Here is a 23,546-nt window from a genome sequence, read left to right as displayed (position 1 = left end):
CAGGTCTCACCGGGACATTTCGGGGGGCATCACAGGCATTGCAAGCCCCCTTTGCGGCATCTCTGGATGCCACTGGCCCCTGCTGGCCCCCATGCCCTGGTGTCCCCATCCCCGTGGCCCCACAGGGCAATTATGGCCCCGCTGCCCCGCTCCAGGAACAGCCGCACCCCAGCCTCGCACTCTCCTCATGGCCACAGCACCCCTGCGGACAGCAGCCGGGTCCCCGAGGTGGCCGCAGCACCCCCAGCACCCTGCTCGCAGGCAGGAGCTGGCAGCAGGTGACAGCTCCTGGGTCTTTCCGTGGCTGGCCGAGCTGGCTGAGCAGACAGACACGTGGGGCCGGTGCTGGATCAAAGTGCATGGAGCAAAACCCCCAGACCGGGGCTGCTGCTGCCCACCCCAGGCAGTACCTGGTGGCGGGGAGAGCCGAGCCCTCCCGTCACGTCCCGTCCCGTCCCGCTGCGCCGCAGCCCCTCGCTCGCCCGGCTCCCACGCACGCTCCTTGCTCCTTCCAGACCTGGCCCTCAGCCGCCGTCTCCTCCTCCTCCTCCTCCTCCTCCCAGTGAGGAAGGGCAGGCAGGCGGGGCTGGGACCGGCTGCAGCAGGTTTGCAGGGAGGCGTCGGGGCAAATACCAACTCGGGGCTGCTGGGGCAATTACCACCTGGGGGGAGCTCTGAAGGGTCAGACGGGCACTGCCACCACGATGGCACGGCCATGGGGGCCCCAGCACCTGGTGGGATGCGGGTTGACAGGGGAATGCAGGATCCCAGTGCTGTGCCCATCCCACTGTGCCCACGGGACAAAGATCTCTGCATGCAGAGTCCCTGGGGCGTGCTGGTGCCAGCACTGATGGGGTGACCGCCATCACCACCGTCTGCCCCTGATAACGGGAGCGCCTCGCAGCGCCCACCATGCAGGGGGTGGCCAGGGGCACGGGGCTCCCTCACCCCACAGCTGCCATGCAGCCCACAAAGGGGGCTGGGGCTCGCCAGTTGCCGGTCCCTCTGCGGCCCCGGGAGTGTCCGCGCCACCCCAAAACAATCTGTAAACACAGGGCCAAGGGCAGGGGCTGGGCCGCCCCAAGGACAGCAGGGAAATCCCTTGCCCCTGCCCGCTGCTGACTGGGGCATGTGCCAAGGCCGCCCAGCCCTGGCTCACCCTTGCTCTCTGCCCTGTGCTGACAAAGCCTTTCCCACAGCTCCACGGGGAGCAGTTGTAACCCCAGGGGTAGCACAGCACCAGGGTCCAGCAGCACAGCACCAGGGCACTGCAATCCCCAGCCCTGCACCCCCACGGACCCCCAGGTACAGCACCAAGAGCATCACCAGCCGCCCCGTGCATGCCCCATGCTCACACCCACCCCATCCTTACACACCCCAATGCACATCCCCACTTCGCACGTGTCATTTGTGTGCCCACACCCCCACGTGCACACCCCCTGCACACCCACTGCACGCTCACACCACTCCTCCCAGGGCTCCAAGCACCCCAGGCACCGCCCTCGCAGGGTGTGCAGGTGTCATCGTCATGCACGTGCACAGATCAGAGAATCACAGAATTGTAGGGGTTGGAAGGGACCTCGAAAGATCACTGGGTCCAGCCCCCCTGCCAAAGCAGTTCCCTAGAGCAGGCTGCCCAGGGAGGCGTCCAGACGGGCCTTGAATATCCCCAGAGAAGGAGCCCCCCCAGCCTCCCTGGGCAGCCTGTCCCAGCGCTCCGGCACCCTCCCCGGGAAGAAGTTCTTTGGCGTGTTGGTGCGGAACTGCCTGGGCTCCATTTGGTGGCCACTGCCCCTTGTCCTGTCCCCACAGAGCCCTGAGAAGAGGTTGGCCATGTCCCTCTGTCTGCCACACCTCAAGTATTTACAGACATTGATCAGATCCCATCTCAGCCTTCTCTTCTCAAGGCTGACCAGACCCAGGTCTCTCAGGCTCTCCTCCAGGCCCCGTATCATCTTTGTGGCTGGCGTCTTTCCAGGAGATCCCTGTCTTTTTTGTACCGGGGAGCCCAGAACTGGACCCAGTGCTCCAGGTGAGGCCTGCCCAGGGCAGAGATGGGCGTGCACAGGTGTGCAAGGCACACGCAGCACCTGCAGGCTCACGCCTATGCGCAGTCCCATGCTCACGTACACGCAGCACAGGCCGGCCATGCACACACACACACACATTGCACACGTCTACACCTGCTCACACGCAGCCCCTTGCACACCCTCCAGGCACCGCTGCCCTCCTGGCCCCATGCACGCACAGCCCTGGTGTGCCCGTGGCGCTGGGTGCCAGGGGCTGGGTCCCAGCGGGCACTGGGTGGGCTGGCAGGGGACACACAGCGGGGGGCAGTGGGAGACACTGCGGGGACACCATGGGGACACTGTAGGGGCACCACAGGGACACGATGGGGACACCACGGGGACACGATGGGGACACCACACCCCCTGGCCATGCCCTGGGCCACGTGTGCAGCTCCCAGCCCCAGTGCCTGGGGCTCTTGCTGTTCAACACGGCCACGGCCCCATGGCCCCACCAGCCTCTGCAGGTCCCCGGGGGTCCTGTGGGGTCCTGCCTGCAGCCAGCGCCTGCCCCAGGCTCCAGCCCCCGTGCAAGCCCCTGACACCCATGCCCAGTTCAATTTTGGGCCCCTCACTACAAGGACATCGAGGCCCTGGAGCACATCCAGAGCTGGGCTGAGGCTGGGGAAGGGGCTGGGACACGAGTCCTGCGAGGGAGCTGGGGGTGCTGGGGCTGCAGCAGGCTCAGGGGGCCCTCCCCGCTCCCTGGGGGCTGTGGGGAGCTGGGGCCGGGCTCTGCCCGCAGCAGAGGGAACGGCCTCGGGGGGGGCCCGGCTGGGAGCGGGGAGACATCGCTGGCAGTGCTGGGACAGAGCCCGGGGAGCTGCTGGGGTCACCGGCACTGGGGGTGCTCGAGGAGGGGCTGGGCGAGGTGCTTGGGGACACGGCTCGGGGGCGACACTGCTGGGGGCCGCTGGGGACAGGCAGCCCCGCGCCCCGTCGAGGCCGGGCAGCCCCGCGGGCCGCTCCCCGCCGCGCTGGCACCAGCGGCCGCCGGCCCTCATTGGCTGCCCTGCCTTGGGGGGTGGGCTCCCCGCCGCCGATAACCAATCAGCGCGCTCCAGCGCCGCTGCGCCGCCACCATTTTGTTCGCGGGCGCGGGACGTGGCCGCCATCGTTGTTGAGGGCGGCCATCTTGCGGGCGGCCCTGGGGCACGGGGGGGGGGGGCGGCCACAATCCCCCGACCCCCCCCCGGCCCCCAGGGCACCAAGGGGGGGCTCCCTCCTCCAGAATGTTTTTAAGTCTCACGGTTGTTTGTTTGTTTGTTTGTTTTTTCTTTTGTTGTTGTTGTTGTTTTTGTTTGTTTGTTTGTTTGTGTTTGTTTTTCAAGTTTAATTTTTAAATTTTTTATTCAAGTTTCGAGGTGGGTTGTGTTAGGTTTTTTTGTTTTTTTTTTTTTCCTTCTTTTAAAAAGTGCTCTGCGTACACACTGACCTTCCAAAAGCAGGTTAAAACCAAGGGCTGGGTGCCCCCCGTCCCACAGTGCGGGGGCCGGGCTGCGCCGCCCAGCCCCGGGCCCGTAGTGTTCAACTTGTGCAAATGCCCAGGGACGGCCGAGGGACGCCCTTCACCGCGTCCCCGGCACAGCAGGGGGGTGACAAGTCCTATGTGAGGTGCCCGAGGCGAGGCAGTGCCCGGACCCCACCCTGAGTCCAGCTCCCCTGTTCTGGCGCCGTCCCCATCCTCGGGGTCCGTCCCAGCAGAGCCCGGCCGTCAGCATGGCCGAGGACGCGAGCCCGGCTCAGTTGACCATGCTGCTGGGGCTCCTTTCCTCCGTGCTCTCCGTTTCGTTGTAGGAGATTCTGGCCTCATTCAGGCCCTGCAGGGAGACATCATCTGCAAGGACGAGAGGGATGGGTCAGGAGCCCTCACAGTGCCAGCCCGGTCCTCGGGGGCTCTCCAGCCCCCAGCACGAGGCGCCCTGACACGTCCCAGGGCAGCAGGGGCCCTGCACAACGCTGCCGAGAGCCCCACCCGTGGGGGCTCCGCGTTCTCCCCCCACCCAACACAGAACAAATCTGGACAAGGCGAAGGACGGAGACAGAGCTGACACTGAGCAGCCTGGCAAGGGGCAGCCGGGCCCCTGCGTTTGTCCAGCAGCACGAGCAGCAGCCCCTTCACCCCTTCACCCCTCGCTGACCATGGGGCCAGGGGCAGTGTGGCTGGGCAGGGGGGTGCTGCCCGCCATGGGCACAGCGAGCGGGCACAGCCCCAGCTCTGGGGCCAGGAGCAGCAGAAGCACGAGGAGCTGAGCCTGCCTACCAGGAGGGTCACCCCGCAGCCTGCCACAACCAGGGCCATCTGGAAAGACACTTCTGCTTTAGCCGGGGCTGGCACCGGACCCGGGTCTCCCTGTGCCCCCAGCCCCATGCCTGCCCCTTCCCAGCGCCCCCAGCCCCGCGGCCACACTCACGGAAGCGGACCCGGATGGGCCAGATCATGATGCAGCACAGGGACACGGTGGCAGCCATGGCAATGCCCCCGGTGACCAGCACCATCACCCAGTGGTAGAAGCTGACGCAGGCAGGGCAGCAGAGCTCAGTCCTGCAAGGAGAGGACACGGCTGAGCTCGGTGGCGGGGACCAGCGCGCTCCCCAAGCACCCTGGGGCTGCTGCCACCCTCCCGCTGCCCAAAGCAGTCCCAAATCCTCGCTACCAGGACTGGGACACGGGGGAAGAGCCCAGGGCAGCAGCGTGGACACAGCGATCCCCAGCCCCTTCAGGAGTCTGAGATGCAGAGGGCAGAGGAGAAGGCGAGGAAGGATTTAGGATGAATTGTAGTTTCCACCAGTGCCTCTCAGCAGGGGTGTAAGAGCGTGCCCCCACGGGCTGTTTGCTGCCAGGATCCCAGCGGTCTGTGTGGAGCTGTCCTTAAGTCGTTTGTGCTCTGCAGGGACACTTACGGGCACGGGTGCAGGTTCTGGATCGCCATCACCGCCAGGCCGTTGGCCATCTTGTCCGTGAAGCTCATGGCCCCGTAGACAAACGCGCCGCTGTGCTGCGAGGGGAGAGGAAGGCTCACCCGGTGCCACGCAGCGCAGCGAGCGAGAGCCGTGTGCCCTCTCATGGGCAGAGCCCTCATTACAGCACGGCCCGGGCACGGCTCGGGGCTCTCCGCCTGCCCGGGGACGCGTCTCCTGCCCGCCGGGCTCCCAGCCCTGCCGGGACGGCGGGGCCACGTACCGTGTTGGTGCCGATGAGGTCGGCTGTCATGGACAGGGAGGTGACCAGGATGGTGGCAGAGCCAGCGCCGAGCAGCGCGGCCGCCCCGTAGATCTCCGCTCCCATCGTCCTGGTCAGGGTCACCCAGGAGGCGAAGGCCAGGATCACCAGGATGCCCACGAAGTACGTCAGCTGCTCCGGGATGGCGTGGGGACAGGCAGGGGGGAAGGCAGAGCTCAGCACCCAGCGCTGGCTGTGCCCCAGACCCCGGTGACATCCCACCCGCAGGACATCGGGGCCAGCCATTGCCTGGGCTCACAGGGACGTCCCTGGCTCGCTCCCAGTGGGTTCAGGGCACTGTCCCCACACAGCAAGGGCCTTGCAGCGACCAGCCTGTGCCCGGAGGAGCTGTAGGTGCCTTGCAGGGCATGGGGACAGCCCCAGCCGTGCCCTGCACCCCATGGCAGGAGCAGAAGCTGCAGGTCTGCCGGGGCTGCAGACCCCACACCTCCGGCATGCTCAGGGTGGCTCAGCCAAGTCCCCCCTCGGCCTCTCCTGGGCTCCTCGGGGCTCTCCCAGCCCTGCCGGGGCTGCTCAGGACCAGCTGAGCTTGGGCCAGTGTCACTTTCCCAGACCTCAGCACCCTCAGATGTGCAGGACAGGCCCATGCCACCCCTCGCCCTGCCCTGTGGGACCGGTGCTGCAGCAGGAGGATTCCTGAGGGGTCCCTGCTCTGCAGCCAGGCTCCGGTGTGCCCAGTGCTCTGCTCCCCGGTGGGTTCAGGACCTGCCTTTGGTGCCCAGCCCCTGAGCTCAGGAGCAGGTTGTTACGCCCTGGGTCTAACTCAAACCTCGCCAAGCCCCCAGGACTCACGTTTCGACCTATCCACTTATTCACAGGCTTCATGAGGAAGGAGGACAGGAAGCCGCTGACGTACAGCACCAGGGGGATGGTGGCGATGTATTTCTGTGGGCGACAAGCACGGGGAGAAGATCAGCTCCAGACCACTCACCCAGGACCCCTGCCCGGGTGACCCTGCCGTGCGGGCAGGAACCTGCCCCGTGCCCACCTTGGGCAGCAGCAGCGAGTTGGTCAGGTACATGGCGATGTAGGTCTGGGACAGGTTGACGATGAGCCGGGTGGCCATGTAGAGCACCGCCACCTGCAAGGGGACGGAGAGAGCGGCCCTCAGCCTGCGCCGGCTGGAGGAGGGGGACGGGGCATGGCCGTGGCCCATCGTGCTCCCACCTGGTAGAAGGCAGGCTCCAGCAGCCAGTCCTTCCAGGCCAGCAGCGGGCGCGGGCACCTCGCGGGCTCCTTCTGCAGCAGGGGCGTGCTCTCGGGCTGCGGCAGGGAGCCCAGCGGGTACGGCTTCTCTTTGGTGCCCAGGTGGAAGATGAGGGAGAAGACGGCCCCCAGCCCCACCACGATGAGGGACAGGTTCTAGGGGAGGCAGAGAGGGGGTGAGCATGGCACAGGGTGCCCTCTGCCTGCTCGCCCCTCCCTGCCCCAGGAGTTTGGTGGAATAAAAGGGGGTCCCAGAACCAAGGGGGAGTTGGTGCAGCCCCTGCCCAGTGCAGGAGGTGGCTCTGGGGTGCTGCCACTTCACTCCCTCCAGTGCCTCCCAGTACAGCCACATCCCACGCAGGGAAGGAGGGACCCCAGGGACCGAGCCGTGCCCACCTACCCGAAACACGGGGACATCCTGGATGCCCAGGTGCTCCGTGCGCTCAGGCTGGTCCACCTGCAGGTTCAGCAGCAGCCAGGCCAGGCCGTACACGGTGATGTTGGCCATGACGGTGAAGGCATACCTGGGGGAGATGGCACGGCGGGGTGACACAGAAGGATGAGCACAGTTCCAGCCACGGCAGAGACACCTCCACACACGGCTGCCCACCAACCCAGGCCCGCTGCAGCCAGCTCTGCACCACAGCACCGCTGCGGAGGTGACAACTCCAAGAGCACGCAGGGACAGGCCAGCCCTGGCGGTGCATCAGCCTTACTGGTGCACCTCCCAGCACCCCCAGTCCAAGCAGGGGGCAGGACCAGAAGGAAACCAAGCCCCTCTGGGCCAGCCTGCCCGGCCCCAGCCCACCCCGAGCCGCCTGGCCCAGCACCCCAGCGTGGGGCCCCTTGGCCCTGGGTGACCCGACACCTCCCTGCGTGCTTCCAGCATGGGCGCAGCGCTGAGCCTGTTACCTGACGGAAGGGGAACTTCCTCCCACCGGGGCAGATAACGAAGCCCTGCTCCAGCTGATAAAGTCCCCTTCCTGCAGCCCGGCCCCTCCAGATAAGCAGCGCAGGCTCTGGGGCCGCACGCACAGCCCTGGGGAGGCTGCGGCCTCCGGGACGGCCAGCACAGGGCAGTGCCCGGCCCTCCCCTCCCTGGGGACACCTGGGGACACATTCCTCCTGCGTGAGCATCACCCTCCAGTTCCAAAGGAAAAAGTGCCCTGTGGGCATGAGCTCCTCTGTGCCGATGCACCCTCTGAGGCTGGGGCAGGGGGTTTGGGGACCTGGCACCCCAGTACCAAGGGGGGAAGGGAGCTGGCAGACAGCCCTGCCTCTGCCTGCACCACAGCACAAAGCCCGGCTGGGCTTGGTGGGTCGCTGTGAGTTCTCTCCCATCACCACAGCACGGTGCTGGCTGTGTCACCAGCATCCTCAGCAGCAGCACCTTTGCCCCGGCACCAAAGATTTTAGGCCAGGAACCCAGAAGATCGGTGTCACCTGGATGTGTCCTGCAGGACACCCACATGGCCCCAGCCCCGTCCTGCCAGGTCAAGGGCTCCAGCGTGCCCAAGGTGCCCGTGGCAGAGCAGCACACGGAGCTGTGGCACGCAGGGGACCTGTCACCACGGAGGCAAAGGGACTCGGCTCAGGGGACAGCCAGGGCTGGCCACGCTCACCTGAAAGCCGTGAGCTCCACCTTCTCGTGGTCGCTGGTCACCAGCTCGGGGATGAGGGACAGGTGGGAGATCTGCGTGGCCGCCCAGCCAAACTGGAAGATGACGATGAAGGGGAGGTAGTAGATGAAGGCTGCCCACTGCGGCGTGTTCTCCTTGCAGCCCAGGCAGGGGCTGAAGATGAAGGGGAAGGACACGAGGACGCAGGTGGTGCCTGGGGAGAGAGGGGAGCGGTGAGGGGCTGCGAGCCCAGCGCCCTGCGACCTGATGGCCACAGCTGGCTCCTATCCACGGACAGGGCCTGCCCCAGGGCTGCAGGGGGGGGATCAGCTCCCCCCGGTCGCTGCCCACCTCCAGGCCTGCAGATAACCGGCCCCAAGGCCACGGTGCTGCGCCGCCGCCTGCCTGGGGGTGATAAGGTGCCCTGAGCACCGGGACAGCCCCAGCTCCTGCAGGCACACAGCCTGTCCTGTCCGTCTGTCCCCTCGCCCCTTCTGCTGCAGGGAGCCATGCAGAGCAGCAGTCGGGGGCGTCCCCAGCGGCCCCCAGCACAGCGGGGCAGGAGCAGATCTGTCCCCACGCTGGCGTCAGACGCCGCTGCCCTGATGGGAAGGTCCCGGCTGAGTCAGTGACACCAGAGCCAGGTCCCTGCCTCCACCACAGCCCAGCAGCGTCCCCTTTGCACGCCACGGGGACGCCTGCGTGGAGCAGGCAGGGACAGGCCGGCTTCTCCCTCCTCTTCCAGAAGGTTACGGATCAAATCCAACGAGATGCAGGCCCGGGCGCCGTGCCCTGCTCCGTCCTGTCCTGCGCCGGGCGCTGCCAAACCCACGGCACCCGCTGGCCACAAAACCACAGGAACCCAGGCCAGGGGAACCCGCAGCCGCTTCGCCAGGTCCCCAGGCTCCCCTCTCTGCAGGACTGTGCAAGATCCTTTTCCTGAAGAGAGATTTCTCCTTCCTTCGGCCACAAGGGCAGCTCCTCCCCGGCACTGCCACTTGAGGAGGATGCCCGAGGAGCACGCAGCTGCAGGGGCTGCCAGGAGCAGAGCAGATCCCCTCGCCCCATGCCCAGCAAGGGCAGGCAGCGATCCCAGCACAGCCTGGGTGCCCGTGAGGACCCCAGCAGGGTGCTGGGTGCTGCCCTGCACCAGCCCACCACAGGCTCCAGTGTTCCAGGAGCTCTCCGAGGGACGGGGCTCAGGCACACTGCGGTGTCCCTGTCCCACCCAGGGCAGGGAATGGTCCGAGAAGGTGCAGAACTCAGACCAGAACTAGTGCCCATGTTAAACACCAAAGAACACCCAGGATCACTGAGGCTGTGCCCCCTGCCCAGCCTCAGGCCCCACAGACTCAGGCTCTGCAGTCCCCGAAGGGCTGCGAGGGACTTGCCCACGTCCCCGGGGAGCGCTGGGGCAGGAGCTGCAGTCCCTGGGCCTGGGGTTGCTGCAGCTCCCACATCCGCCCCGACACCCCCGTGTGCCAAAAGCTGTTTGTGTCACGCCTGTGCCTCCATCCCAGAGCTGTCCTGGGGGCCCGGGCTTGTCCCAGCAGGACCACAGGAGCCCCCCAGGGGCCCAGCTCCGCTCCTAGCCCAGACCCAAAGGCCAGGAGCTCACAGTCTCAATACAACCCCAGCGTGCTTGCACCACCCCATCCCCACCTCATTGCTCCTCCGCCCTGCAGCAGACCCATGTGCAGCATCCCCTCCCCAGCAGGGCCACCAAAGACCACCCAGGGCCACCAAAGCAGCCAGCGGGGTGCAGCCACCATCCCCACGGGGGCCACCACGGCCCCACACAGGGCTCCAGGAGCACCCCAGCACCCCGTGCAGGTGGCAGAGATCCAAGCTCTCATCTCGCAGCCCTCCGGGGCAGAGTCACGGGAACGCCGGCTGCAAGTGGGCGAGCGCAGCGCAGCCGCTGCAGGCGGGGGATTTGGGGCAGCCCAGCCAGACTCGCTCAGCAGCAAAGCGAGGAGCTGCTCCCACCCCATGGCTGCAGGGAGCTGCCCCGAAATCCTGCGGGCAGGGTGAGCATCCCGCAGCAAGCCGACTTCTCAGGAGCATCGGCCCCGGCAGCCCCGCCGCCAACCAGCCCAGCACCGCGGAGGGGAGATGGTGCCGATAGCAACTCGTGGTATCTCCCCCCGCAAGGCTGTGGTTTCACGACGTTTCCTCCGATCTGAGCATGGGTTGCTGCCAGATGGGCCACCCCCTCCCACGCGCAGGAGCATCTCCCCACAGCGTGACCCAGGAGCAGGACCAGCAGGGCCAGCCTGGGACCGGGCTGAGCTGCGGTGGGACTGGGAAGGTGGTGGGGTAGCACCCACCTTCCAGGAACAACCCGTGCTTTGGCTGGGGAAACGAAGTTTCAGCCCGTGTCCCCAGCCTCAGCTCGTGTCCCCAGCCTCCCCTGTCCCCCTGAAGCAGGCAGGGCCATGCTGGAGCTCAGCCCCAGGCCCTCGCGGTGCTCCCTGCAGCTGCAGTGGGGCCGGCTGGGGGCAAGCACGGCCCCCGAGCAAGACGTGATTCAGAACTTCCCCTTGGGTGCACCCGGCCGAGGCAGCGCTGCCCATGCCGGAGTCACAGCTCCGGCCACTTCCCTAAATTCAGGGCACAGATCTCACAGATGGTGCGGCAGGGGGTGAAGCTGCCCCCCCTGCACCCCCTTTTCTGGCTCATTTCAGGGCTGGGGGGCCAGGCCAAGCCAACCGCCGGGCAGCCCAGCTGCCTTATCGGGTTGGCAGGGAGAAATTCGGCATCAAGATAACGGCACCCACAGCACAACCGTCCTCTCCCCGCATGGCTCCACGGGCACCCTGGGGTGCTACCAGGAGGTGGAAGCGCCGAGGGTCTCCATCTCCTGCCCACGGAGGTTTCCCCGCTCTCACCGCCCCATTCCCCGTCACCAGCCAGGGCAGCAGGTTCAGGGCAGGCTCCTGCGAGTGCCACGGCTCCGAGGACCCTTCTCCAGGTCTCGCTGTCCCCTCAGGGAGGGCCCCCGACGGCAGCGGGGCAGCCCCAAGCCCTTCAGTGCCTTGCTCACCCAGGATGTGAGCTGGGCACCCGTTAATCATTCACACGGACCTGGTGCTGCCTCCCCCTCGTCCCCACGGGGCCCTTCCACACCCGGAGCAGAGCCCACGCGTGCCCCAACCCGGGGAGCCCCAGCCTGGTCCCCAGCAGCGGGAGCAGCCCCGGTGAGCATCCCGCACCCCAAGGTCACCCATCACTGCTGCTGCACCGGGAACCTCCTGCTTGAGGCAAGCCCCAGGTAAATCCCCGTGCTCGTGGGAAAGCCCAGATTTACCTTTCGGTCTCCTTTTTACCCCTTTGCCTTGGTGCCACCCCCACCCGGGGGGACACGGGGCCACCCCACACCACTGCAGGGGGACGGCACCCGGGCAGGTCAGGGACGTCACACTGCCCCTTCCCCTGCACCCCGTTACCCCCACGGGGCTTCCCCACGCCTGCTCTGCCCCGTTCCCACCTCAGTGCCACGGGGGGGGGTGTTACACCCCCATCTGGGGCACCCCAAAACGGCCCCTCCAGGCAGCTTTGGGGCTGGGGACACTCACCAGCATCGGGGCTCCAGCAGAGCCCCCCTGAACCCCAAAGCTGCCGGGAGCAGCGCCTCGCCCTCCATTTGGGGAAACCCCACCGAGCCCCTGGGGGAAGCACCCCCAGCCCCCCAACCCCTCTCCGAGACCCCCCCCTCGCACAGCCCCCCCCCGGTGGGGTTGTGTTTCCTGCAGCATCCCAGCCCTTACCAGCCAAGTGCCAGGATTTCCTCCGGCCGTAGCGACCGCAGCCGGCCGAGCGATCGGCTTCGTAGCCGAGCAGCGGCGTGCACAGCCCGTCGGCCACCTGCCCGGCCAGCAGCAGGCCACCGGCCAGCCGGTGGCTGTAGCCCAGCACGGCGTGCAGGTAGAGCAGCAGGTAGGTGAACCAGAGCGAGGCGCACAGGTCGTTCAGGAAATGCCCGGCCGCAAAGCTCAGCCGTGCCCGCAACGGCAGCGCCTCCGCCACCGCCACCGCCGCCGCCACCGCTGCCGAGCCGCCCGCCCCGAGCGAGCTCCTCCGCGGGGGCTCCGCCATAGCCGGGCCGCTCACACCGGCCTCGGCCGCCCGCTTATAGCGCCCGCCGGGCCGGGGCGGGGCGGGGATGGAGCCGGGGCGGGACGGGGCCTGCGGCGGGGGGAGCAGCAGCAGTGGCGGCGGTGTCAGTGGTAGCAGTGGTGGTGGCAGTGGCGGTGGTGGCGGTGGTGGCCCCGCTCGGGTCCCCGAGCAGCGCAGGCCGTGTCCCCCCCGTCCCCGCCATCCCCGCTCCCCGGTGCTGCCCCCCCAGCACCAGGCCTGGCCGAGGAATGTCCGGCACCAGTGGTTGGGACCGGGAGCCGTGCAGCTGCTGCGGGGCCCTGCCTGACTTGGTGCAACCCCCCCGTGTTGGGGACGTGCTGGGGATGTGTTGGGGGCACACTGGGGGCACACTGGGGATATACTGGGGGCGCACTGGGGGCACACTGGTCCCCAGTGGGATCCTTGGGGTAAAAGGCTGGGTGCTGTGGGCACGGAGGGGACACGCAGACTGTCCATGATGTCCCTGGGTACAGAGGGGGGGACACACACGCTGCCCGTGATGCCCCCACCACTGCCTTGGGCAAAAAGGGGTGCGAGGGTGTTGGGTCCTGCCCCAGCGCTTCGCCCCCTCTGCGAGTCCGTTTGCACCCCAGCCCCACAGCACCCAGCGCTGTTGCTGTGCCCCTGGGCACCCAAAAAACCTGGGAGCCCCCTGCCCCAACATCAGCCCCCCCTTCCCTAACACTGGCCCCCCCTTCCCTGTGTCCCTGCTATCCTCGCAGCCAGCCACCAGCGGGGACATCCCAGATGTGCCCCCCCCATGGGTCCCCAGGGACAACCCCAAGGGTGCTGTCAGGCCCCCATCACCCCAGCCCCTGGGAGCACCCCCCCATGGGTGCGTGCCCACTGCTGGGGGGGTTTCTCTGCTGCGGGGCCGTTTCTGGGCATTTCTGGGGAGTTTGAGGCTGCTCCAAGCGGGTTCTTGGTGGCTCTGACCCCAAAGGCACAGTGGGACAGAGCTCTGCCTGTGGGGTGGGGGCGAGCATCCGCAGCCCCCCCGGTGCCACCTGCTCTGCCCATGGGGACGCTGAAATCCCGGGAACGAAACCAGGGGCTGGGGGGGCATCGGGGGTAACCCGAGCAGGTCGGGCACCTCCGGGAGAGCTGGGCCAGGGGCTCCCAGACCGTGCGTTTTTGGGGAACCCTTCCTTGGATGTGCCCCCCCCCTGCTGCTGGCAGCACAGGGGTGACGGAGCCCCGGGGCCGGGATGCTGCGGATGAACAATTTGCCAGGTCTTGTGATTCCCACGGCAGCTCCGTGGCGAGGGCCGGGGGTGGTGGGGGCCGCGCATCACCCGCCAGCCCCCGGCCCCCCCCCGTCATGTGAGGGCACGGCAGTGACTCAGGGACGGGGAGGAAGCGAAAATCCAGGCCGATGGGCGAGCAGCCCCGGGGGGGGACGAGCCGGGGGGGTTGCCACAGCTGCCCCCCCCAGCTGGGAACCGGCTGCCCCCTCCTGTGCCTGCGCCCCCCAGCTCTGGGCATCGCCTGCCCTGGGGTTTGGGCACCCCGGACACTGGGTGCTTTGGGCACCCAAGGGTGCTGGGGGGCACCGTGGGCATCGCGTGCTGTGGGGCTCCCAGTCCTGCTCTGCCTCTGCAGCTCCGTGGGGTGTGGGGTGAGGGCAGGGGGTGCCCCAAAGCTGTGTGGGGGGGTGCTGGGGCACTGGTGGTCCTGGGGGTGGGCACTGGGGGGCACTGGGAGCGCTGTGGGGGAGTACTGGGAGCACTGGGAGGGGTGAGTAAGGGGGACATGGGAACCCCCACTCCAGCAGGCACTGGGGGTGCTGGAAGTAGTGGGAGAGGGCGGCTTGGGGCCATTGGGACCCCAAAAGGGAGCACTGTGGGCACTGGGAGGGCTGGGGAGGGGTAACTGGGAGCACTGGGACAGCACTGGGAGCACTGGGAGCAGTGTGGGGGGGTCCTGGGGTCACTGGGACGCCCCTGAGCTGGGCACTGGGGGCACTGGGGGCACTGGGGGCGTTCTGGGGTCTCGGGGCCCCCCCGCGCCGCTTGGCCGGGTGGGCGCTGGGGGGGCACCCGAGGGGGGCCGAGTGCGGTGGGCCCCACTCCTCGACTGGTGCCGTTGCCCCTTTAAGGCGCTGCCCTCCCCTCAACGCTTCCCCGTCCGCACGCCGGCTCCTGATTGGCTGGCCGGCCGGCGGCGCGCGCCGAACCCGGCGCACGCGAGCGCGCAGCGACGGCCCCCGGCCTCGCCCCGCCCCTTCCCCACCTCCTCCCCGTGACGTCAGCAGCTTCCAACCAATCGGCGCGGGGCCGCGCGCCCCCAGGCCCGGCGCGGGGAGCGAATCGGCGGAGCGGAAGCGGGGCGCTCATTTGCATAATAATAGAGGGGCGGGGCCCGGCGAGGAAGGGAGGCCGAGGGGCCCGGCGGGGACAGGGAAGGTGGGGGCGGGGGGGGCCCAAGATGGCGGGGGGGGGACCGGGGGTAACGGGGGGCGGGGGGGGCCTGGAGGTGATGGGGGGGGGCCTGGAAGGGGCCTGGGGGTACTGGGGGGGGTCTGGGTGTGTAGAAAAGGGGATTGGGGGGGGCCTGGGGGTGCTGAGGGGGGCATGGGGGGGTCTGGGGGTGCTGGGGGGGATCTGGGGGGGCCTGGAAGAGGCCTGGGGGTGCTGGGGGGGGTCTGGGGGGGGTCTGGGGGTGCTGGGGGGGGTGGGGGACTTGAAGGGGGGTCTGGAGGGGTTCTAGGGGTACTGGGGGGGGTCTGGGTGTGTAGAAAATGGGATTGGGGGGGGTCTGGGGGTGCTGGAGGGGGTCTGGGGGGCCTGGAAGAGGCCTGGGGGTGCTGGGGGGGTCTGGAGGGAGTTTAGGGGTACTGGGGGGGCTTTGGGTATGTAGGAAAGGGGATTGGGGAGGCCTGGGGGTGCTGGGGGGGTCATGGGGGGGGTCTAGGGGTGCTGGGGGAGGGTCTGGGGGTGTAGGAAGGGGTAATGGGGGGGTCCTGAAGGAGCCTGGGGGTGGTGGTGGGGGCTGGGGTTGTGGGGCAGGGGTCTGTGAGGGTTCAGGGGGTGCTGGGGGGGTGCTGAAGTTGCTGGGGGTGCTGGAGGGGGCCTAAGGGTGCTGGGGGGGGGGCTGGGGATGCTGGGGGGTTGAGGAGGGGCGGCCATGGGGGCCTGGAGGGAAGGAGTTGGGCAAGGGGGGGCTTGGTCCATGGGGTAGGGGGGGGGCTTGCTCTGTGGCTTCGGTGGCCCCCAGGGCCCCGGTGACACCCCCGGTTTTGTCCCTCAGGCTCCTGCTCTGAGCTCCCCCCCCGCTGCCCATGGCCCACAGCACGAAGCAGGCGCCCGCTGGGATGCTGTAAGTGCCCCCCCCCCAGCCCGGCACCCGGCCCCGGGGGGTGACAAACCCCCCAGAAGGGGGATGGGGGTCACGGGGGGGGGGGGGTGACAAGCATCACCATGCCCACCTTGGGGGCCTTTCCTGTAGGGCCTGGGGTAAAAACCCCCAAAATATGCCATGAGTTTTGAGTCATCTCAGCCTCAGCTTGTTTGGGGCGCACCACGTGCGGTCCCTGGGGGGTGATGCCCCCCCCCTGGGCTGTTCCTGCTGTGTCCCGGGGAGCCAGGTCCCGGAGCCGCTGCGGCGCCAGGAGGTGGATGCCCAAGGGAGCCGAGATAAGGGGAGGAATGGTGCCGGGAATAGCTTTACTTTTTAAAGCATCCTCAGGCACGAAAGGAATCCGCGGCGCTGCGTGGGGGAGGCAGAGCTCCCCGTTGGGGGGGTGTCAGCACATTCCCCGCCGCGCTGCGGGATGTTACCGGGCTGCTGGGGCCGGGTGCTGTGTTAGGGCTCATACAGAAGGGCTGGGGCCCGCTGGAACCACAGCAGTTGTTATTTTCTGGGAGGCTGGCGATGTTCTCACAGCTTCCCGTAGCCTCAGTGTGAGCGGCTGGGTCCCGGGGAGGGTCAGCATTAGAAATGGGGTCCCCAGGACTCGCAGGAGGGGGACGGGAATGAATTGTCAGGTGAATTCTGGCTCGTGCAGGGCTCTGTGCGGAGATCTGGGCTCACACCGAGCGTGTGAGGTGAGCGAGGGACGCTGAAAACCAGGGAGCGAGTCCGGATCCGCCGGGCTGTCAGTGCGCAGCCAAATTCCCTTTCCCTTGGGGGGCTGCGCCCAGCCCCTCGCTATTAAACGGATCTTGTGACTGGGATGAAAGCACAGCCCGGCCGTGCCGGCCGCTCCGCTCGCACCCTCTGTGTCTCCCCGTGTCCGGCAGTCCCGGCCGTGCTCTGGTGTGGTCGGCGGCTGTGTGACCGGCTGGGCCGCCGCCAGCAGCGATCGCTGTGATGGGGCCATCAAAGCCGGAGGATCAAAGGGGCGCAGGCGGGACGGGGGCTGCACCGTGGGAAGGAGCCGGGGACAGCCGTAGGAGCCCCGGGGAGAGGCTGTGGTGGGGCTGGGGGGCGGTTCCGAGCCCGGTTTAGTCCGTGCTGGGGCTGCGTGAAGATGTGGCACCGCGCTGGGAAGCTGCCTCGGGGCTCCCAGCCGCTCGTGAGAAACGCTGGGTGCCTCCGGAGGTGGCTCCGTGCACCAAAGGAGCGGTTTTGGCCCCAGCTCGTCTGGTCCCCGCGGGGGTGCTGCCACCAGGAGCTGTCCCTGTGGCGGCTCCCCCCTCACCAAGAAGGATCAGAAGGATCGGCCGCTGTGTGAAGGAGGCTGTAGCGAGGTGGGGGTTGGCCTGTTCTCCCACGTGCCTGGTGACAGGACGAGGGGGAATGGGCTTAAGTTGAGCCAGGGGAGTTTTAGGTTAGATGTTAGGAAGAACTTCTTCACTGAAAGGGTTGTGAGGCACTGGAACAGGCTGCCCAGGGAAGTGGTGGAGTCACCATCCCTGGAAGTCTTCAAAAGACGCTTAGATGTAGAGCTTAGGGATATGGTTTAGTGGAGGGCTGTTAGCGTTAGGTTGGAGGTTGGACTCGATGATCTTGAGGTCTCTTCCAACCTAGAAATTCTGTGATTCTGTGTTCCTCAGGACAACCTGCCGCGCTGTCTGGGTGTCACGTGGGGATGTCCCCGAGTGTTTTTATGGTCACCTTCATTGCTCGCTGCCACCCGGAGCGGTGCTGGCAGCTCCCAGCCTTGCTCAAAATGTCACTGAGGGGCCTTGGGTGGACCTTGGAGCAGATTTTGTGTGCCCGGGGTCGTGTCCTGTCCACCTGGAGCTGGGCTCTGCTGAGCCCTGGGGTCAGGATTGGGTTTGGGCACCGTGCCCGGGTGGGAGCCGGGGGTCTGGCAGTGCTGCAGGGGGGCTGTGATGGATCCAGCGGGTCCCCAGCCCTCTCTGAGGGGCTCTCTGTGTCCGCAGGCACGCCGCAGGCAAGGCTCAGCATGGGAACTTCCTGGTGGCCATCAAGCAGGAGAAGGGGGAGGTGGCACGGGCCAGCGGCGAGAAGCCACACGGCGAGGAGGAGGTGAGCCCTGCTGCGGCCCCAGGGCTTGGGGCTGGTCCCCAGCTCGCCCCATTGTGCTGTGGGACCCGTGGCGTGACCGTGGTCAGGGAAGGGCTGAGACCTTGCCCCGAGGGGTGCGGGTCCTGCCCCGCCGTCGACGCCAGCTTGTCCCTTTCCCTTCTCGGGGTGCCAGCCGGTGAAGAAGAGGGGCTGGCCCAAGGGCAAGAAGAGGAAGAAGATCCTGCCCAATGGCCCCAAGGCCCCCGTGACGGGCTACGTCCGTTTTCTGAACGAGCGCCGCGAGCAGATCCGCACGCAGCACCCTGACCTGCCCTTCCCGGAGATCACCAAGATGCTGGGAGCCGAGTGGAGCAAGCTGCAGCTGTCGGAGAAGCAGGTACCGGGGTGGGGGGGGGCTCATCTTCTGGGGCTGGCAGCTCCCCCCATCCTGGTGGAGCCTCTCTGGAGGCTTCTGCACCTGAACCCCCTCTGCTCGCAGGCTGGGAACGGCCCCATCACACCTCGGTGCACTTGGAAGCCAAAATCTTTGTGCACTCGAGGTCTGGGCACAAAAAGTGTCACAAGGGGGTTACCGGGGGGCCCGTCTCGGTGCTGGGGAGCAGGAGCTGGGCCTCGGGGGGTGGGAAGGGGTCAGCAGCACCACGGGGAGCCCGCTGTGGGGCCGGGCCAGGCTGAGGATGCCTGTGACTGCAGCGGTACCTGGATGAAGCGGAGCGTGAGAAGCAGCAGTACATGAAGGAGCTGCGGGAGTACCAGCAGTCGGAGGCCTACAAGATGTGCACGGAGAAGATCCAGGAGAAGAAGATCAAGAAAGGTGGGCTGAGGGGCCGGCGGCAGCTGCCCTTTGCTCGGGGTGGGTGTCGGGGCGGCTCGTGGAGGGTAACCCCCTGCCTCCTTCCCAGAGGATGCCGGCTCCGTGGCGGTGAACACCCTGCTGAACGGGCACCCGCACAAGGTAAGGTGCTGGCAGCTCCACGGCCCTGTGGGGAAACTGAGGCACGTGGCACTGCGGGGTTTGGCTTCCTGGGTTGAAGCAGAGCTGCAGGAGGCAGCGCGTGGCTGTCCCCTCAGCCCCGTCCCCTCCTGTCCTCCAGGCTGGGGAGTGCAGCGACTCCTTCTCCACCTTCGACGTGCCCATCTTCACCGAAGAGTTCTTGGACCAAAACAAAGGTGAGGGGCTGAGGAAGGGGCTGAGTTTGGGGTATTGGATGGGGTCACCGTTCCCCCCTGACCCTTTTTGACCCCGTTTGTCCCCGGCAGCCCGGGAGGCCGAGCTGCGGCGCCTGCGGAAGATGAACACGGAGTTCGAGGAGCAGAACGCCATCCTGCAGAAACACACGGAGAGCATGAACTGCGCCAAGGAGAAGCTGGAGCAGGAGCTGGCGCAGGAGGAGAGGCAGACCCTGGCCTTGCAGCAGCAGCTCCAGTCCGTGCGCCAGGCCCTCACCACCAGCTTCGCCTCCCTCCCCATCCCTGGTGAGCTCAGGGCAGCCCCGGGGACCGGCCTTGCTGTCCTGGGACACGGTGGCCACGTGGAGGGGGCTGAAGCCAGCGGGGGCTGTAGCAGGGATGTCAGTGGGGTGGTGATAACTGCTCGTCTGGGGGGGGGAGGATCACAGAGCACTTGGGGTTCTCCAGAGAGCGCAGACGTGCCAGGCAGCTCCTCTGTAGCAGGACAGGACAAACTGGGAACTGTCCTCGTCCCTAGATGCTGTCACAGCTTCCTCTGGGGAGGTGTTAGGAAGAGGAACAATCCTGTTGTTCCTGGCTTTGTATCAGTGGGAGCTCAGTGCTGCAGGACCTCGTTCAGGGTCTCGTCCCCAGCACGGTGCACGGGGCTGGGTGGGGACTTACCGGGCTGCTGCCCCGTAGGCACCGGGGAGACGCCGACGCTGAGCACTCTGGACTTCTACATGGCCAAGCTGCACAGCGCCATCGAGAGCAACCCCCTGCAGCACGAGAAGCTGGTGGTTCGCATCAAGGAGATCCTGTCCCGGATAGCCAGGTGAGCAGGACAGGGCAGGCGGCACCTGGCGTGGCTGCAGGGGGGGCTCGGGGCTGTCTCCACGCGGTTTTGGGGAGGAGAAGTCAAACCCAGTCATTTGGCCTCGTTTTCCACCCCCTGCAGCGAACACTTGTGAAGAGGACCAGTCCCTGCTGGAGCCCGGGGCCGGCCGGACCACGGCCCTGTCCCTTGGAGCCCCCACAAGGGACAGTCCCTGCTGCTGGGCCGGCTGCTTCCCCCTCCACATCAGCGGGGGGCGACCCCGGCCCCGCGGCGGTGACATCTCCGAGGACCTTGAGCTTCTGGGGACCAAGCGGTGCCGTGGTTGAGCCCCCAGCACGAGCCCCCCCTGCTCTCCTGTGTGCTCCCCAGCTCCCGCAGCCCCTGGGCATCGCCTGCAGCCCCGGCTCGCTGAGCCCTGGTGCCAGATGCGGCACCACAGCCTGCGGGTGGAGGGCCTGGAGGACAGCAGCCTCTTCCACGGCGACCCCGGGGCTGTGGGGCAGCTGTGACCGGCCCCTAAAGCAGGAGGGCTGACACCCAGCCCCTCCTCGATGGCCTCGCCTCTCTGCGGTGGGGACAGGACCTCCTTCGAGCTGCCCCTCTGCATGTTTGGCTCGGCTCGAGGCTCCTGTCCCCGACGTGGTGAGAGTGGCCAGGAGAGGCAGCCGTGCCCCCTGGGGTGCGTGGGGAGCCCCCGGGGCTCAGTGCCGCATCCCAGCCCCAAAATCAGCCCAGGGACCCCCGGCCTGCCATGGGGGAGGTGACAGGCTTCCTTCCCCTCTCTCTTGTTTTATTTAATCTGCCCTTTTCCCCTCGCTGCTGCCCCTCGGGTGCCTTCAGCCCCTCAGCCCCATGCACCCCGCCTGCCCCCTCTGCTTCCCCCGTGCCTCTGGGGCCAGGCAGGGCAGCCCCTTCCCCACACCCCGGCAAAGGCAAAACTGTGCTGAGGGGGGAGTGGGGCCGGAGCCCCCCCAGCCCTGGGGAGCCCTCGTGGGACCACCGTGACGGCAGCCGCGTCCTCGCCACGCCGTGCCGGGGTCGGACGACCCTGGGGCTGCCAGTCAGAAATCTCAGATTGTGTAATTAGAGAGCGTCTTATTTTCTTACTAGCACTACGTGGATTCGGCCCCGGGTTTAACCCGGGGCAGGGGTCCAACCCCCCCCCCCCCCCTCTTGCCTGCGAGGTCGGTGCTCTGTAGACGAGTCTCCTGGTTGCCATCTCCCGGTGGCTGCTGGGCTCGGGATGGAGATGGGAGTGAATAAACGTGGGAGAAACCAGCGTGGGCTCCGTGTGTTTGTGCTTGGGGGGCGGCTTCAAAGGCCCGGAGCCGCCTGGAGCAGCTTCATCCCCGTGCTCTTGGCTCACAGCCGTGGGGTGTCCTACAAGGGTGATGGCCCTGGCTCATCGCTACCACCCCATCCTGCGCCCCGGGGGGGTGCGGTGGAGCCGTGGTGCTGCTCACCCGATCCCGGGGGCTGACCTGCGCCACCAGATCGGGTTCCTGGCCCCCTGGGGATCGCCTTACGCTGGTGCCCATCTATAATTCAGCGGCAGCAGCGGGATGCAGCGGGTGAGCAAGCACGGCCGGCAGCCCCGGGAGGACGGCCCCATGGAGAACGGCGTGGGGCAGGAGCCGGGGGGCCCCGAGCCGCCCCCAGCCCCGCGGCCCCCGCGCGTCCGCCCCCGCCTGGTGTTCCGCACCCAGCTGGCCCACGGCAGCCCCACGGGCCGCATCGAGGGCTTCACCAACGTCAAGGAGCTCTACGGCAAAATCGCCGAGGTCTTCAGCATCTCGCCCACCGAGGTGAGGCAGTGTGGGGGGGGGGTGTGTCGGGGGGGGTGTTGCTGGCACTGCTGGTGTCCCCAGCCGCGGTGACGATGGGGTGCCGGTGGCAGATCCTCTTCTGCACGCTGAACACGCACAAAGTGGACATGCAGAAGCTGCTGGGGGGGCAGATCGGCCTGGAGGACTTCATCTTCGCCCACGTCCGGGGGGAGACGAAGGAGGTGGAGGTGACCAAGACTGAGGACGCGCTGGGGCTCACCATCACGGACAACGGGGCTGGCTACGCCTTCATCAAGGTGAGGGAGTGTTGGGGAGGGGCTGGGGGGGGGTCTCTGCATCTACCGTGACCCTGGGGGTCCCCCTCTGCATGGTGCATTTTGGGGGCTCCCTGGCTGGCCCCATTGCTAAAGGAAATCGGTGCCAGGAGGTGTGGGACGGGGGCTGTGTCTGTCTGTCCTCCCGATGTCCCCCTCCCCTGTGGTGTCACCGTGTCCCCCCCCCAGCGGATCAAGGAGGGGAGCATCATCAACCGCATCCAGGCCGTGTGCGTGGGCGACAGCATCGAGGCCATCAACGACCACACCATCGTGGGCTGCCGGCACTACGAGGTGGCCCGCATGCTGCGGGAGCTGCCCCGCGCTCAGCCCTTCACCCTGCGCCTGGTGCAGCCCAAAAAGGCCTTTGGTGAGCGGGGAGGGGGGGGCTGCTCTGCATGGAGACCCCCGGGAAGGGGCATCCAGACCCCTCCTGCAATGCGCGTGGGCCGTGCGCTCACCCCATGGTCCCGTGGGTGTGCAGACGCCTGCGGTTGTGTTGTGGCACCCTGAGCAGGGTGCTGGGCTCCTGCAGCCCCCCTCAGGATCCACCCCACTGTTGGGCACCCCTGTGTACCCCTACAAGCACCCCGCACCCTTGCAACCCCCCCAGGGCTATGGGTACCCCTGCAAACACCCCACCTCAGGGCGCACCCCCACACCTGCCTGTGCGCCCCAAGCTGCCCCTGTGATCACGCTGAGTCCTCTGCATGCCCTGCCCTGGGCACCCATGGGCACACCATACACATGTGCATCCCTGATGGGCACCCATGGGTGTCCTTGGCCACACACGGGGCCCTCCTTGTGTGTCCCCTGGGCTGTTTGGGTAGCCTTGGCTGGCCACCCTTGGGTGTTCTTGGTCACCCTTGGCTGTCCATCACCGACGTTCTTGGTTATCTTTGGCTGCCCATCCTTTGTCATCCCTGCCCTTCCACCCCCGGGCACCCTCCCTGCCCCTCGCCCCCACCCCGGGGTGCAGACATGATCGGGCAGAGGACGCGGAGCAGCAGCAAGTGCCCCGCCGAGGGCAGAGTGGCCAGCGGGAAGGAGACGCTGCGGCTGCGGGCACAGGGCCCGGCCACGCTGCAGGAGGGGGTAAGGCACCCCCAGACTCATGGGCAGGCACCGTGCTGGGCTGGGGGGGGGGATGTACCCCCCCTTTGTGTGCACCCTGCACTGGGTGCCCCCCGCTCCCACCCACAGCCCAGCGCCACGGAGGAAGAAGCCGCCCGCCGCGTGGACGACCTGCTGGAGAGCTACATGGGCATCCGCGACAGCGAGCTGGGTGAGCCCCCCGTGCCCTCCCACCCCCCAATTTGCCCCCCCCCCCTTGCTGCTAATCCCCCCCTTCTCCCTGCAGCTGCCACCATGGTGGAGATGGCGAAGCAGAGCCCTGGCACCACCGCGCTCGCCCACGGCCTGGACTCGGTGCTGGGGGAGTTTGCCTTCCCCCCGGAGTTCGTGGCCGAGGTGTGGGCGGCCGTCTGCAGCACCGGGGGGGCGCAGGAGTAGCCGGGGGGGGGCAGTGCCCCCTGTCCAGGTCCCCGCTCTGTGTCCCCCCTGTGCCACTGCCCTGTGTGAGGCTGGCAGTGGCACTTGGGGGTCCCCATCCCGTGACTGTGTGAGCGCTGCCGTGCACCCACCCCGGGCTGGGGGGGGCTGCAGAGCCCACTCCCCACCCATGGGTGCTAGCCCCTGCCTCTGGGTGCCAGCCCCCCCTCTCAAC

General features: G+C 67.6%; 3 protein-coding genes across 3 annotated transcripts; 2 read left to right on the top strand and 1 right to left on the bottom strand.

Annotated features, from left to right (window-relative positions):
• Positions 1-3,453: 3,453 nt before the first annotated feature.
• Positions 3,454-12,233, bottom strand: MFSD12 (major facilitator superfamily domain containing 12). The gene is made up of 10 exons (XM_032203949.1): positions 11,906-12,233; positions 8,139-8,349; positions 6,917-7,040; positions 6,478-6,672; positions 6,299-6,391; positions 6,103-6,195; positions 5,251-5,421; positions 4,971-5,065; positions 4,481-4,611; positions 3,454-3,903 (listed from the first exon to the last, which is right to left on the bottom strand). The coding sequence occupies exons 1-10, from the start codon at positions 12,231-12,233 to the stop codon at positions 3,809-3,811; spliced, it is 1,536 nt and encodes a 511-aa protein (XP_032059840.1). The 3' UTR covers positions 3,454-3,808.
• A 2,394-nt stretch (positions 12,234-14,627) lies between these two features.
• On the top strand, positions 14,628-20,998 carry HMG20B (high mobility group 20B). Its single transcript, XM_032203816.1, has 10 exons — positions 14,628-14,680; positions 15,525-15,593; positions 17,606-17,711; positions 17,884-18,087; positions 18,405-18,525; positions 18,614-18,666; positions 18,806-18,881; positions 18,972-19,187; positions 19,584-19,716; positions 19,840-20,998. Exons 2-10 carry the CDS (start codon positions 15,556-15,558, stop codon positions 19,850-19,852), a joined length of 960 nt encoding a protein of 319 aa, XP_032059707.1. The 5' UTR covers positions 14,628-14,680; positions 15,525-15,555; the 3' UTR covers positions 19,853-20,998.
• On the top strand, positions 20,271-23,332 carry GIPC3 (GIPC PDZ domain containing family member 3). The gene is given in 8 exon segments (XM_032203948.1): positions 20,271-20,361; positions 21,269-21,373; positions 21,376-21,524; positions 21,617-21,802; positions 22,010-22,190; positions 22,800-22,915; positions 23,024-23,105; positions 23,181-23,332. Coding segments are annotated over 8 exon segments (1,062 nt in total).
• Positions 23,333-23,546: the final 214 nt, after the last annotated feature.

The sequence above is a fragment of the Aythya fuligula genome, chromosome 26 (assembly GCF_009819795.1).
Source record: "Aythya fuligula isolate bAytFul2 chromosome 26, bAytFul2.pri, whole genome shotgun sequence".
In the NCBI taxonomy this organism is placed as follows: domain Eukaryota; kingdom Metazoa; phylum Chordata; class Aves; order Anseriformes; family Anatidae; genus Aythya; species Aythya fuligula.
This window is presented reverse-complemented; position numbering and strand designations above follow the sequence as displayed.

What these genes read in the sequence shown, in the direction of transcription:
- MFSD12 (XM_032203949.1), bottom strand. Translation starts at nt 12,233, where the DNA reads ATGGCGGAGCCCCCGCGGAGGAGCTCGCTCGGGGCGGGCGGCTCGGCA. An exon ending in CAGAACCTGCACCCGTGCCC is followed by an intron (nt 4,612 to 4,970) that starts GTAAGTGTCCCT and finishes CTCTCCTTGCAG; the next exon opens with GACTGAGCTCTGCTGCCCTG. An exon ending in GCCCATCCGGGTCCGCTTCC is followed by an intron (nt 3,904 to 4,480) that starts GTGAGTGTGGCC and finishes TCGTCCTTGCAG; the next exon opens with ATGATGTCTCCCTGCAGGGC.
- HMG20B (XM_032203816.1), top strand. Translation starts at nt 15,556, where the DNA reads ATGGCCCACAGCACGAAGCAGGCGCCCGCTGGGATGCT. An exon ending in GGAGAAGAAGATCAAGAAAG is followed by an intron (nt 18,526 to 18,613) that starts GTGGGCTGAGGG and finishes CCTCCTTCCCAG; the next exon opens with AGGATGCCGGCTCCGTGGCG. An exon ending in GTTCTTGGACCAAAACAAAG is followed by an intron (nt 18,882 to 18,971) that starts GTGAGGGGCTGA and finishes TGTCCCCGGCAG; the next exon opens with CCCGGGAGGCCGAGCTGCGG.